Source organism: Alosa pseudoharengus, unplaced genomic scaffold (genome assembly GCF_046254945.1).
Source record: "Alosa pseudoharengus isolate Yale_2024_CS ecotype anadromous, Long Island Sound unplaced genomic scaffold, YU_APseudo_1.1 YU_APseudo_1.1_scf_2, whole genome shotgun sequence".
Lineage (NCBI taxonomy): Eukaryota > Metazoa > Chordata > Actinopteri > Clupeiformes > Clupeidae > Alosa > Alosa pseudoharengus.
This window is the reverse complement of record NW_027468663.1, coordinates 19,648,625-19,662,771: the sequence shown is the minus strand read 5'-3', so window position 1 is coordinate 19,662,771 and position 14,147 is coordinate 19,648,625. Positions and strand designations below refer to the sequence as shown.

The following is a 14,147-nucleotide window of genomic DNA, read 5'->3' as shown; positions in this document are numbered from 1 at the left end:
AGCGGCTCGTGAATCACGTCGTTTTCAATGGCCAAGGGAGGAAGCTCCTCCGTACAGTAATTTTCAATTGCGATAGGGGGTGCTGTTTTTAGCGTCAACGGTTCAAGAACGTTATCTGCAGTCTACGAATCTTATGTTGAACGGAAAGCTTGTTTTTTGCTTGTGAAATAAACAGTACAATGGAATCAGAGGACAATCTCAAATCTTTTATACATTCAAATACACTGTGAATACACTGATGTATGATGAATGTTTATCAAAGCAGGAAGACCAGCTCCAAAAATTCATATTCCAAAACAAGACGGTAAGGCTAGTGTAGGCTACTGAATGCTACATAGTCAGACAAATAGGCTACTAATGGCTAACTGGTAACGTTATCACAGAAAACAATCAGCCATAGCCTACTGCTGACCTGTCACATACGTGGACAGTTCACTTGGTGATAAAACATTTTTGGATAATTATGCGTTGTTATAATCATCCAAGTTATGCTTTCATAAATTCCCACTTAGCTATTACAACCTGTCTTTAAATTATAGCGATTTGGCTTTAAAAACAATAGCATGTTACAAATAGCCACATTTAAGGTCTATTTTTAATGGTAAATAGTTACATGGTTTTATAAAACAAGTGTCTATTTTTATTATTATAGACTTTTCTGCCAATATATTACACTGAGCAAAACCTCCAGACTTTCCGTAATTTTTCACATCTGGAAAACAGTATTTCATAACTAGACCTACATATCTTCCCTGACTTCCCAGACCTAAATTTACATTTATTTACATTTACATTTATTAATTTAGCACTATTATCCAAAGTGACTTATATATTTAAATTATATTACAAAGTCCATTGTCCCTGGACGAATTTGGGGTTAAGTGCCTTGCTCAAATGCACAATGGTTGAAGCCAAGAATTGAACCCACAACTTTTCTGGCTGCTGCATGCTTGCCTAGCTCCTTAGGTCAGACCCCCACCCTGCTACATAGTACATACTGCTGCTATAAATGTGTCTGGGTACAACCTCACATTTGCCACTAACGCCAATCAAGCAGACATTCCTTCCTCCGTTATTTTTTTAACCACCAGCCGCCACTGATATATATATATATATATATATATATATATATATATATATATAGCACCTGAGTGGACATGGGCTTAGGCCGTCCATTAGAGTGCTCCAAGGGAAGATGATTGCTGGGCTCTGAGGAGTGTGATGAGGCTCTAGAGCGAGACGGGGAAAGTGGGAAATCCAATCGTGATCGGGGAATTCAGCGAATTTAGCGCCGTGTTTGTATGCTGGTGTTGCGGAGGTCAACGGACGCGTTGATTTCTCCCTGAAGATTGCGCCGTGTGCAGTGTGTTTTCTCACTGCGAAAGTGCCGGGCATCAGATTCCCATCCACATCTGTCCTTTAATCCCTCCCTCGGACTGCCCCCCCCACGGTCCATTCTTAGCTTAGCCCAGGGCTATGTGGCACCTGTGGCACCTGACCTACAAAGAACGAAGGGAAGCCAAACAACAAATCAAAAGGGCAACTTGGAGCTTGACATTGAGGAGCTTTTTATGTGAGTGCATGGTGTTCCTCGCCCCCAACATAAAGAATTGAATCGGCCATGCACATGCCCAGTGAACAGCTTGATCTATGCTAGATTGTTGGGGAACCCCATCCATCAGACGCGCTGGTGTTTGATCTTTTGTTAATGCACCTGAACGCGTGTGTGTGTGTGTGGGAAGGGAACACTTTTTCATAGGAGTATAGCATGAAGTCAATCAAACTTGTGGGATACAGTGGGGAGAATAAGTATTGAACATGTCAACATTTTTTTATAGTATACTTAAAGTATACTTCCAATGACTCTATTTGTGTGAAATTTTCACCAGACAGTAGTATTAATTTAGGTAATCCACACATACAAATCCAGACATTAATGTCCATAAGTAGAGTTATGAGTAAAAAAGTGGAATGGCACAGGGAAAAAGTATTGAACGTGCTAAGAAAAAACAGTACACAAGCAGCTTATATTAATTTGTGCAAATTAATATAAGCTGGATTAGTACATATTGATGGGCTATAAAAGGTTTTTCGTTACCAAGGTGTCACACAAGAAACATTTCATGATGGGTAAAAGCAAAGAGCTCTCCCAAGACCTTTGCAACCTTATTGTTGCAAAACATCAATGGAACTGGTTACAGAAACACAAACTTCAGAATCATCCAGTAAGCAGTATTGGAGCAATTATCTGCAAGTGGAAGGAACATCACTGCATCATCAACCGGTCATACACAGGATCTCCTCACAAGATTTCTGACCAGGAAGTCAGAAGGATAGTCAGAAGAGTAACCCAAGAGCCAAGGACCACTCGGAGAAAGCTCCAGAGAGACTTTGAGGCAGTAGGTACAATTGTTAGAGAAAATCATAGCAAATGGACTCCACCGCCATGGCCTCTATGCACGCTCACCCTGCATGACTATTACTGAAGAAAAACATGTCGAAGCTCGATAAAAGTCTATAAAGTACTAAGAGAATGTATTCTGGTCAGGGGAAAAACTTTTTGGATGTCACACTACACACCATATATGTGCATCACCCTAAAAATGCCATACCAATAGTGAGGTTTAGAGGTGGAGGCATCATGGTGTGGGGCTGTTTTTCATCTCATGGTACTGGCAGACTTAATACAGTTGAAGGAATGATGAATGGAGTCATTTTGTTCCGGGAGAATCTTGCCATCCACCAGGATGATGAGACATGGCTAGACCTTCCAGCAGGACAATGATCCAAAGCATTCAGTAAAGGAAACTCAATTGGTTTCAGAGAAAGGAAATCAAGGCCCTGACGGATCCAATTGAACAGTTTTGGAAGTTAAAGCAGAATTCCAAGACAATTCCAAGACAATTTATACAGACAGTACCTTCAGGAAGTTTATCGTTCGCCGCCATCTTGAATTTAGTCACGAATGAACGGGTATGATAAGGGATCAGATTCCAAAAATAATTCCATGGAAATGTATGGATTCCAGTTGCTGCTACTGGAAGCTACTTATCGTGACTAAATTCAAGATGGCGGGGAACTGTACTTCCTGAAGGTACTGTCTGTATAAATCGTCTTGTAAATAAACTACCAGTGCTTTTTCAAAGTTCAAACCTGTTGGTACAGTGGGCATCGCTTTCAAATGGCCACTTCAGTCGCGCATTACGAGGCGTGAAGCTGCGTGAAGCTTTAGTACCACTTTCAGCCACTGTGCGTCGCTCTGCCACTGTACATCGCTCTGTCAGTAGCCTGACTGCCGCCCCTTCTGAAAAAGCAGGAGGCTACCAAACATAATTGTTACCGAGAGGAATCCCAGCCTACGAATTCAATAACAAAATAAATCATGCATAATTAAACATTACCTCGATTAAGGCTACTTGGGTATGGCTTAAGGCTTGACTACACGGTGGTAGCGAAAATCGAAATCTGCTATGTTATTGTCAGTGTTGGGGCCAATGCAACTACGCAAATCAAAACAGTGTCTTAATTTGCCCTACCTCTTGACTGCAATGTAGTCAATTGACTGCTTGACATGTCATTTTTATTTTTCTGTACAATAAACAAATACATCTGCTTTATGCCGCAGAATTACATTCATATTTGGCTGACTGCAGACGCGCCACTTCCCTCCCAATATTCCAAGATTAAGATAGTATGCTTTTTGTATAGGCTACTATCATAAAAATTCGTTAAAACGAATAGCTATTTGCAATTTGACAAAACACTGGTCCTCATTTTGCGAATGCGAGGACGATATGAGCCTGTTGCATTTAGTTAGATGTCCGAGTCACGCATGGTTAAAAACCACTGGCTTGTAATCACAATAATTTAACACACGACAGTTGGATAGCCTACTTCATCATGTCCCCATGCTTACATTTTTGTGAGTAGCATAGAGATCGTTAAAAACAATGAAGTAGCCTATGTCTCTCCGTTTGGGACATCGAAAACTTATATTTTTAATAGGGTGGACTACCGTTGGAGATGCTGACTGGCAAAGGCCTCGGGATAACACGTTATCTCCACTATCATCAGTCATGCCCCTTGATCAAAGTGGGGAATTAAATAAAAGTTTGAGAACCACTGGCTTAACAAGTTACCTGCAGTCCAGAGCAATATTCTGATGATCGGCGATGATATCGGCAAATGTTTGTTTTCCAAAGTAAGAATTTTACTTGACCATGCACCTTCGACAATGAATAGCTCATTACACTTGTTACTGTTAAACGTAGGCCTAACTGGTATCATTACAAACATTATTCTGTGTCCTAAAACTGGCATATTTTATGGCATTGTGTCATGTAAATTCGTTGCAAAATCTAGAGAAATGTGTGAGGTGGTCAGCGGGGGACAATTGAGACACACATTGGATTGTGTTATTACTTGAACATTCCACACATATCCACAGCTGTGGTAGGCCTATCAGGGGCAGGATTACTGTTAGCGCAGGCTTTATATAAAATTCTTCAACAGAAGGCCTCGAATGCAGGTTTGCCCTGTGGTTTGCGCAGCCTACAGTAAATAACAGACCCGCCACAATGTGCGGTATGATGCTTTTTTACGAGCAAGACGTTTTTGGTGCCCTACGCACACTGCATGTTCTTAAATAACAATCATCATCAGTAATATTCGACCATTAATTTGTGTAAATGGGCAAGCGTGACCACCTTGATTGGCTGATGATTGTAACGCGGGCATGATTCCAAACACCTCCCTTACGAAGATGAGTGACAGGTGACAGGTCTCAGAATGCGTGCGCTACACAAGGACGGAAGATGATGAATAACTGGGGCCGTAGGCTATTCACAAAGGCTTTTATCTTACCACTAGGAGTAGGCTACTCCTAAATCGCACTAAAAGATTTTAGCTTGGAGTTTTCTCTTAAAAGTTATTCACAAAGCCTTTCAGACAACTCCTAAACTAGGAGTGAGTCTTCGTTGCTATAGATGACGTCATTACTCATGCACGAGCTTGACTGAAGTGACCACCTTGATTGGCTGACGATTGTAACGCGGGAATGATTCCAAACACCTCCCTTCCGATGATGAGTGACAGGTGACAGGTCGGAGAATGCGTGCGCTACACAAGTAGTGAGAAGGACGGAAGATGATTAATAACTGAATAAAAAGGCCTAGCCTAAATGAATAAAGAGTAAGGCAAAACAAATAACCTAGTAGCCTAATGAAACATAGGCCTATGGATTGATGCAGTACTTTTGCAACATTATTAAATGAATCTGTCACCATATGCCTAGGCTACGTTTGCAAAGAGGAGAACATTTTAATTTGATTCACAATGAAATGTTACATTTAATTTACATGTTAACAATGAGTAGTTTTGGTTGTTGTTGGTGGCGTTATTGCATTCCTTTTATGAATGCAAAATTGTTCCCTCGCGATTGGAAGCTCCTGTTGCCACATAGCGCATTTCAAAACATCGCAACGTGAAATGCCACAAAAAGCTGTTTATGAATAGGTCTTATAGGTCCTCTCGACTTCTTTTAAGCTGTCCCAGACTTAGGTGCTACTTTTAGGTCTAAAATGCTTCGTGAATTACTTTTTGTGAAAAAAATTAGGAGTCCTAAAGTTAGGAGTGACACGCCCATTATTTTTAGGAGTTGCTCCTAAATTCGCCAGTTAGGAGCTACTTTTAGCCTTAAAATTCTTTGTGAATACGGCCCCTGAATAAAAAGGCCTAGCCTAAATGAATCAAGAATAAGGCAAAACAAATAGCCTAGTAGCCTAATGAAACATACGGATTGATGTAGTATCTTTGTAACATTATTAAATTATTCTGTTACTATGCCTATGTTTGCAAAAGAGAACATTTTAATTTGATTCACAATAATGTTACATTTAATTTACATTTTGACAATGATTAGCCTAGTTTTGGTTGTTGTTGGTGGCGTTATTGCATGTTAGTTATGCCTACAATGTAAAATTCGATTGGAAGCTCCTGTAGCTGCATAGGATTTCAAAACACTGCAAAATGCCGCAGGTTTGTGAATAGGTCTGTGAGTTCTTTTAAGCTGTCAGAGGTGGGAAGGTGTGATTTGTTGGGGGCAGGGCCGGATTAACTGGTCACAAATGTCTGATGGCCCCCCTTCCCCCCCAGCCAACGTGAATCGGGTGGTCAGTTAATAGGCTGAAGATTTTTCCTGCCATCTAAGGCACGAGCGCATCTGTGAGGCCAAGCCTCACCAAGTAGCTTGTTTGTTTACAACTAACATTCCATTTAATTAAACTGCTTTATATGCTATGCCGAAATAGTTTTCAACATTTTGAATATTAGTGTCGGGTGAATTGAAATGTTCTCAAAGTAGCCTTATGGCTGAAAGCTGCTTGGGATCCCCCCCGTCAAGCAATATAACCATACAAACGCGCTTTCTGCACTCATTGTTTCAAAAGGAGTAATTTCGGCTTTGTCAGAACTGAAGAGCTGTGGACGGGACGGCACGGCACGGCATGCCCAATGAAAATAAATTAACGCAACGCAACGCAACACAGACACCGCTTCTCTCGCGTCAGTCACTGACATGAACGAAACACAGAACCCGCTTCTCTCACGGCAGTCACTGACTAGCCTAGAATAAATGCATGGGGGAAAACACTTCCCCATGACAAAGACATCGTAAAACACTGAAAGTTAATATTTTGTCACTAGCAACATATCGGAACTCCCCCTATTACCGTCGGTCCCGTATTTCCACCATCTTGCGTGTATGTGTCACTTAATATCCATTTCTATACAAACCAAGACAGCGGACTCCTAAAGAGACGCAACCACCCACACCATAGGTGTAAATTAGCTATGTACCAAAAATGACATTTTACCGTGACTCAAAGAGCTGTAAACAGTGTTGTAAGGCTGCGTGTACACAACCGCTTGGAGCTCCAGTGGAATTTTAATTTCACGACGAGAATTCTCGGTCTAACCGTCCATGTGCCGTTGAAACGGTGTAAATAGGCGACCCATCAGGCCAGCACTATAACTCTGAGCGTGGTAAACAAAATCGGATATTCCAGGCAGTAAATGCTCCCGTTAAGAACCAAACCAGATTTTGTTCAAATCTACACACCTATGGCTACTGAAAAATGTAAGGTTAATTTAGCAAATGTTATTTTGAAGTGTTACATGCGTGAAATTACATAAGTGCAACACAGAGACAGGCCCGATGGCAGGGTTGTTATGAGAGTATTAAAATATGGGATAGCCTATTCTACGGCAAGACAGCTGGGGAAAGTTAAAATACGTGATAAACACGGAAAAAGTTGGCATGCATTGTTTCGGTCCCCATGCACAGGGATTATTTGTCATATTATTAATCACATATGATTATTTGTGAAATTGTGCAAACAGGCGCAACACATTTGAAAAGGAAGGACTGGTAGCATGCAAGCTCACAAAAGATTGATTTAAGAACGTTATCACAGTGTGTGGCTGTGGCGCAAAGCAGCGCGGGCGGAAGACATGCGACAATTGCCAAGGGGAGGGTCATGTCTTTTTTAACAATTCTGTCGGAGGGTCATTGAACAATTTCTAGCAGGCAAGGGAGGGTCATGCAACTTTTGACTGAAGCACTCAAAATTCCTCCGGTGGCCCCTTCAATAAATAACAAACAGTCCCTAGATTGCTGCTGGGCTATATGTCTTGGTTCATGTCCGTTAACAACTCATTGCCGTCAAACGCGTAGCCTATCTCGCGGTTGCATCCATTACAAACAAACATGCAATGTGAACGTCTGGGATTGGGAAGAGCACTAAATGCTCTACTGAATAAGCACAAAGTCAAACCTTTAAATGAAAAACACTCTTCAATAATCAAAAAAATAAACCGCTAATGAAGTAAACTTGTGACCATCAAAAATCGTTTATCGCCTGTAACTCCGTGATAACAGGACGTAACAGGAAGGCATTTGGCTGAGCAACGGAGGTTAATATGCTCTATATTTTGTCCAAATGATGTCTGTCTATCATCGTTGCACTCGGAGAAAACCAGAATGTTTAATTTGTCCTGCGTTTCTTCTACGGCTGCAAACATACAAATTAAAGTCGCGTGATACCGCGTGATCCCACGCGCGGACCGCGAGTGAAGCTGGCCAAGTCGAAGCACTGCCCACTGTAGCATCGGCTAAATAGCGCCAGATTTTGGAGTGCAGGGGACAAGCCGAGATGAGCTATGAGACATACGTTCACACTCGGTATCATGTTTCAACACACTTTAGGTCAATATCACACCGGAATTCTCCTTTAACTATCAGGAGGGGGACCCTTGGAATCTTCAATGTTAAAAGATTATCTGTTTAAAAGAATGGGCCAAAATTACACCTGAATACTGCGACTGATTAGATTTGTCATACAGGAAATGTCTTGAAGCTGTCATTACAAATAACTGCTTTTCCACAAAGTATTTAAGAAATTTCAGTAGGCGTGTTCAATACTTTTTTCCTGTGTCATTCCACTTTATTACACATAACTTTACTTATTTTTATATATGTGTGGATTACCTAAATTAATTTCACCATCTGGTGAAAATGCAAATAGCCTCATTGGAAGTATTTTTACTGAAAAAAATGTTCATGTTAAATACTTATTTTCCCCACTGTATACAGGTGGTTGTGAATCAGTTTCACCTGCTTTGGTGTAACAACAGAACTAGAGAGGCAACAATGAGATGACCCCCAAAACAGGAATGGTTTTACAGGTGATGGCAACTAATCATTTTTCCATCTTTATCCTTCTTGACGGATTTTTCACCATTTCACATTTGGCTAAAATCAGTGATCCAGGGTTCCCACGAGTCATGGAATTTCTGGAATATCATGGAATTTTGGAAAGTCTACGCGTCTGCTCTGAAACCATTGGTCGGTATATTGTATCATTCATTATAGTCATGGAAATTCATGGAAATTCAAATTTTGTTTTTCAGGGAAAAGTCATGGAATTTTACATTTGACTTAAAGTGGGAACCCTGACGGCTCCTACACACAGTTGCGTGCATTGCAGTGCTGGAGACGCATACCATTCACTTTACATGGGCTCACGTCATCCGTTGCCGAACTGAATTGTGGGTCCGTTGCGTTGCCTTTCTCCCGTTGCTCGCGTTGAGAAGTTCAGCTTTTGCTGCACCGACAGACGGCACCGGCCAATCGACGGACGGGACCAACCAATCAAATTACGGTTATACTTCAGGTCATTTGCATAGCTACCGTTGGGAACACCCACTGGCATGCGTTGACGGAACGCAACTGTGTGTAGGAGCCCAGAGTGTCACTACTGGTAGCATAAGCCAGTACCTGGAGATTACAAAGGTTGCACAGGTAGTCCAACTCCTCCAGAATGGCACACCAATATGTTCCATTGCCAGAAGGATTGCAGTGTCTCCCAGCGCAGTCTCAAGAGCATGGAGGAGATCCTAGGAAAGCTGGGCAGGGTGGTAGAAGGTCCTTAGCCCAGCAGCAGGACCAATATCTGCTCCTTTGTGCAAGGAGGAACAGTAGGAGCCCTGCCAGAGCCATACAGAATGACCCCCGGCAGGCTGCTGGTGTGAATGTCTTTGACCACACGGTCAGAAACGGACTTCAAGAGGGTGGCCTGAGGGCCCGATGGCCTCTAGAGGGACCTGTGCTTATTGCCCAGCACCGTGGAGCTTAATTGGCATTTGCCATAGAAATCACAATGGGCAGGTCCACCACTGGCGGCCTGTGCTTTTCACAGATGAGAGCAGGTTCACCCTGAGCACACGTGACAGACGTGAAAGGGTCTGGAATTGTTGTAGAGAACGTTATGCTGCCTGCAACATCATTCAGTATGACCGGCAAGGTGGTAGGTCATTGATGGTCTGTGGAGGTATGTCCTTGTAGGGACGTACAGATCTCTACGGGCAAGACAACGGTACCAACACTGCTCTTAGGTATTGGAATGACTGCTTCAGACACATGTCACATGTCTGACCTGTACTGGTGCTGTGGGCCCTGGGTTCCTCCTGGTGCACAACAATGGGTAGCCGCATGTGGCAAGAGTGTGCAGGCAGTTCCTGGAGGATGAAGGAATTGATACCATTGACTGCCCCCAACCGTAACCACCCCCTGTAAGTTGATAATTTTCATTTCCAAAAAATGATGTGGCATCCTTTTGTTACACATTACCGGTCCATATCAGTATAGATATACAGTATGATGTTTTTTCCCCCATTAAGATCTGACATGCTTTCAAAGTGTTGCTTTCTGATGTGCTTTGAGCAGTGTATATGTGTTCTGTATGTATGTGGCTGTTGTTGAGGTGCTGAGAGAAAGCCGAATGAAGACTGCAGTAGTAGTAGTAGTGCCCTATTCGATTCTTGGGTTTGCCCAGTGAATGTTGCGTTGTGTTTTCGATTCTTGGGTTTGCCCAGTGAATGTTGCGTTGTGTTTTCGATTCTTTGGTTTGCCCAGTGAATGTTGCGTTGTGTTTTCCTCTTAATGGAGTTGTATGCGACACTCATGCAGCAAAGACCAGCACTCAGAGAAGATGAGATGGGAAAGAGAAAAAAACAAACGAATGTAAAGAGAGAGAGATGGGAGAAGTGTGTGGAGCAATGGAGAGCACTTTATGCGATGACAGAGGCCATGGCAGTGGGACATGGATTTTCTTAGCTGAAGGAAGAAATAAAAGAAAGTGTGTGTGTGTGTGTTGAGTCATGGCACAGAGAGGGCCAGTGGGAGATGATGGACACACACATGGAAGAGGAGGAAAAGGGAGAGGGAATAAAATAAGTCCGAGTGGAGAATGAAGGGATGGACGGAAATTGCACATGTGCGCGCACACACACACACACACACACACACACACAGGAAGCTGATGAAGGGGGGGGGAACTGCAGAGGAAGAATTGCATTGAAAGGGTGAGAAGAGAGAGCGAGAGAGAAAGAGGGAGGGGGGTTAGTGGATCTGCTGAGAGGGAGAGATGAAAGGAGGGGGCTGAGAGGAAAGTTTGGCCCCCTGCTGGGTGGCTCGATCTCGGTGGGGGGGGGTTTGGAGCACGGGGCCTAAAGGTTCCGGGCCCTGGTCATTACTTCCTGGAGGTGCTGCCACTCCTCTCTCTCCCCTGTGGACTTCTGGGTAATTGGCTCCTTCAAAGTGCTCCGCTTGCTGGGGGAGATTATAGTGATAGGGTGCGAATTTGAAAGCAATTTCTTTTTTTTTGCTTGTGCCACACCACCCCCCACCCCACCCCCTTCACTTCCTGTCGTTTCCCCACACCCCCCTTATGCTTCCTGTTTCACTCAGGTTCTGGTGAGTTGAAAGCAAAACAGCACAAGAGAAAAGTTCACTAAAACGTTCCTTTTCTAAGAAAGAAAACCTCCTAATCCATATCCTTTTTTTTGTTGTGTGTGTGCATCTCTGTGTTTGTGTGTTAGGCAATTTGTGCCGCGTCGCAGCAAGATTGTCATTGATTTTAATTCAATTAACCACTCTGGAGGGAAGAACCTGTTGGGGTGACCGGGTGAGCCTGGTATCCTTGAGCGGGCGGCGGCGTTGGCGGCTCTTTGACGGCCCTCTCCACGGCGCTCTTCCTGTGCCGCCACTGATGGCTTCTGTTCTCTCCCTCTCCACACAATCACACCGCTCACAAGCACCGCATCTGAAGAAGCACCTCTGACTTTGAGACGGCGTGGAGTGTGTTTTGATATTTCCCTTTTAACGCACGCCTGCTTTTCTCTGGTATGCTAATCAGTTTGGGTGTGCGTGTGTGTGTGTGTGTGCGTGTGTGCGTGTGTGTGTGTGTGTGTGTGTGTGTGTGTGTGTGTGTGTGTGTGTGTGTGTGTGTGTGTGTGTGTGTGTGTGTGTGTGTGTGTGTGTGTGTGTGTGTGTGTGTGTGTGTGTGTGTGTGTGTGTGTGTGTGTGTGTGTGTGTGTGTGTGTGTGTGTGTGTGCGTGCGTGCGTGCGTGTGTGTGTGTGTGCGTGCGTGTGTGCCTGCACTTCTGGCACCAGCTGTAAATAAACAAGTGGGAATTGGGAGGTGGCATTAGGGAGGTGGTGTTTTTAGTCTGTTTTACTTTCTTTTAGTCTTTTTTTTAGTAAACTTTAAAAGGAAATGTTTTATTATTTCTTAAAATTGTATTTTTTCTGTTATTAAAAGCTTTGCAGTGTAAAAAGTGCCAACACTATACTCAAGGAAGGTGGTCAGTTGCACACTGTTTATTCACCTTAATCATTTTGTAAATGGTTGAATTTGTTACTCTTTCTGGGCCTTGGCACATTATACAGCAGGTATAATGCTAGTACATATAATATTCCACAGCTATCACTGAAGTACTTCCTTTCTGAAATTGTTACTTTTAACTCCTAACAGCCAGGTTCAGATGTAGTCAGTCTCTCATGTTTATTTTGAAGGCATTGATGTGAATGACTAACTATTCTTCATTAGATGCCACACCATATTACATACCAAAATACATCCTCTGTGTGACTACACTACTGCTGTGACAAAATAAACTTGCAATCAACCAAGTTTGTGTTTTTTTTGTGTGTTAATTGCTAATCATCAGTGAACAGTTCATGTTGGGAATAGGTCTCAAAAGTGGTTGAAGTGACTAGTCCTTTCCCCAATTGTTCTTTTACATGGGAAGTTTACTCTGTGAAACCAAATTGTTGTAACTCTGGTGTGTATAATCAGTGAGGTAAATGGCTGTCCAAGGCTGGGCCACATGAAGCCATGTTGAATTGTGTTCTGATGAGTCATCGCTGCTGCATCAGGTTTGGGGGAAATGGGTCAATGCTACTTTGCAGGCTGATGTTTGACATTTGAAATGGGCTTTTGCCATTTTGCCAAAGCCCACCCTTGCCACTTTAAAGGTAAACTATGCAGTATTGGCAATTTACTTACTGTTTTCTCGGTTTTTGCTTCTTTTTCGCTGGCTCGGTCATGACTAATGTCTGAGAAACTCCATCCCTACCTTTTTCTAGCCAGTGCCTGGCGTGTATGTGTATTTGAATGCAGTAAAGCAATTCGTTACACTCGTTATACTTCTTGACACTGAGGCCGTCGGCCCGCCGCCCCAAAGTTGCAAGGGTGGTTTTTCCCGCTCAAAGGCGCTAGGGGGAAGCGAGACGGCCACCATTCAACCCGAAAAAAGTAATATAACCATTCCAATGACTCTAAAGCTGTTAAATGAAGGTAAATTAAGCTAAAAAACTTGCATATTAAGCTAAAAAACCTGCATAGTGTGCCTTTAATTTAGTTGCCCACTTCCCATTGAACCGAGTAATACACTGGTAATGTCTTGGAAAAACATACTGGATGTGTCATCAGAGTGGTGTATAAAGTTTGAGACTACATAGGTGTTTATGAGTACTTTTTCCAATTACATCTTGAGGAAAGAACAAAACAAAACAAAAAAAACACAACACAACTGGACCACTTGTAGTTATTAGTCTATAATGTGGCTGCAGGTTCCATACATGGTATAAGCCTTTGTAGTCATTAGACACATGGCCGGATCTAGAATGGGCTGCCCCCCCAAATGTTTCTTCTGCCCCCCTTAATATGTAGCCTAAGCCGACTGACTGAAATTGCGTCCAAATTCACATCCCTCCTTCTGGATTGTATTGCTCGCTGAGTACTCATTACACCTAAAATTTACATTGAACTTACATGAAATTGAACATGAATATTTCACCCATTACTTTCGCTGAAATATCTCACAAACTCTTTGCTCAGAAACCTAGGCTAATGAATTGCATCCATATATCCTTATACACTATGCACAAATATTTTTCCATCAGACTCAAGCAAGCCTTCCTCAGAAATCAAATGTAAATAATCTTGATGGGGGGGGGGGGGGGACTGCCATTTTTTCCCCAGTTTTTCATAGCAGATGCCTAGAGTCTGTTGATGGTTAGGCTGTCATATTTGTAACTCAGTCTTTCCATTTCTTTTGACAAAACTCGCCAGAAGTCCTCATATAAAGAGTAGCTTTAACAAATGTTCTTCCAGGGGAGCATGCCCCAAACCTCCCTACCTTTACTCAGTTATCAACTTTTTGTGACTAACTCCCCCACTGCTGGAGAAATGTCTGGAAAAATCCAAACCTACGTGACTAGAAAAATGATCCCACTCAAAAACTGT

At 42.8% G+C, this 14,147-nt stretch overlaps 1 protein-coding gene across 3 annotated transcripts in view; it reads left to right on the top strand.

Annotated features, from left to right (window-relative positions):
* dctd (dCMP deaminase) overlaps positions 1-12,529 on the top strand; it is a 52,235-nt gene extending 39,706 nt beyond the window's left edge. Inside the window, exon 5 of one of the 3 annotated variants that reach the window (XM_076295822.1) lies at positions 11,437-12,529. In XM_076295822.1, coding sequence (XP_076151937.1) covers positions 11,437-11,678 — 242 coding nt within the window. In that variant the 3' untranslated portion in view covers positions 11,679-12,529. Of the gene's footprint in view, positions 1-8,650; positions 8,755-11,436 lie in introns of those variants that run through there. The other 2 variants (XM_076295823.1, XM_076295825.1) reach the window with 2 other exon arrangements.
* The last annotated feature ends 1,618 nt before the right edge of the window (positions 12,530-14,147 follow it).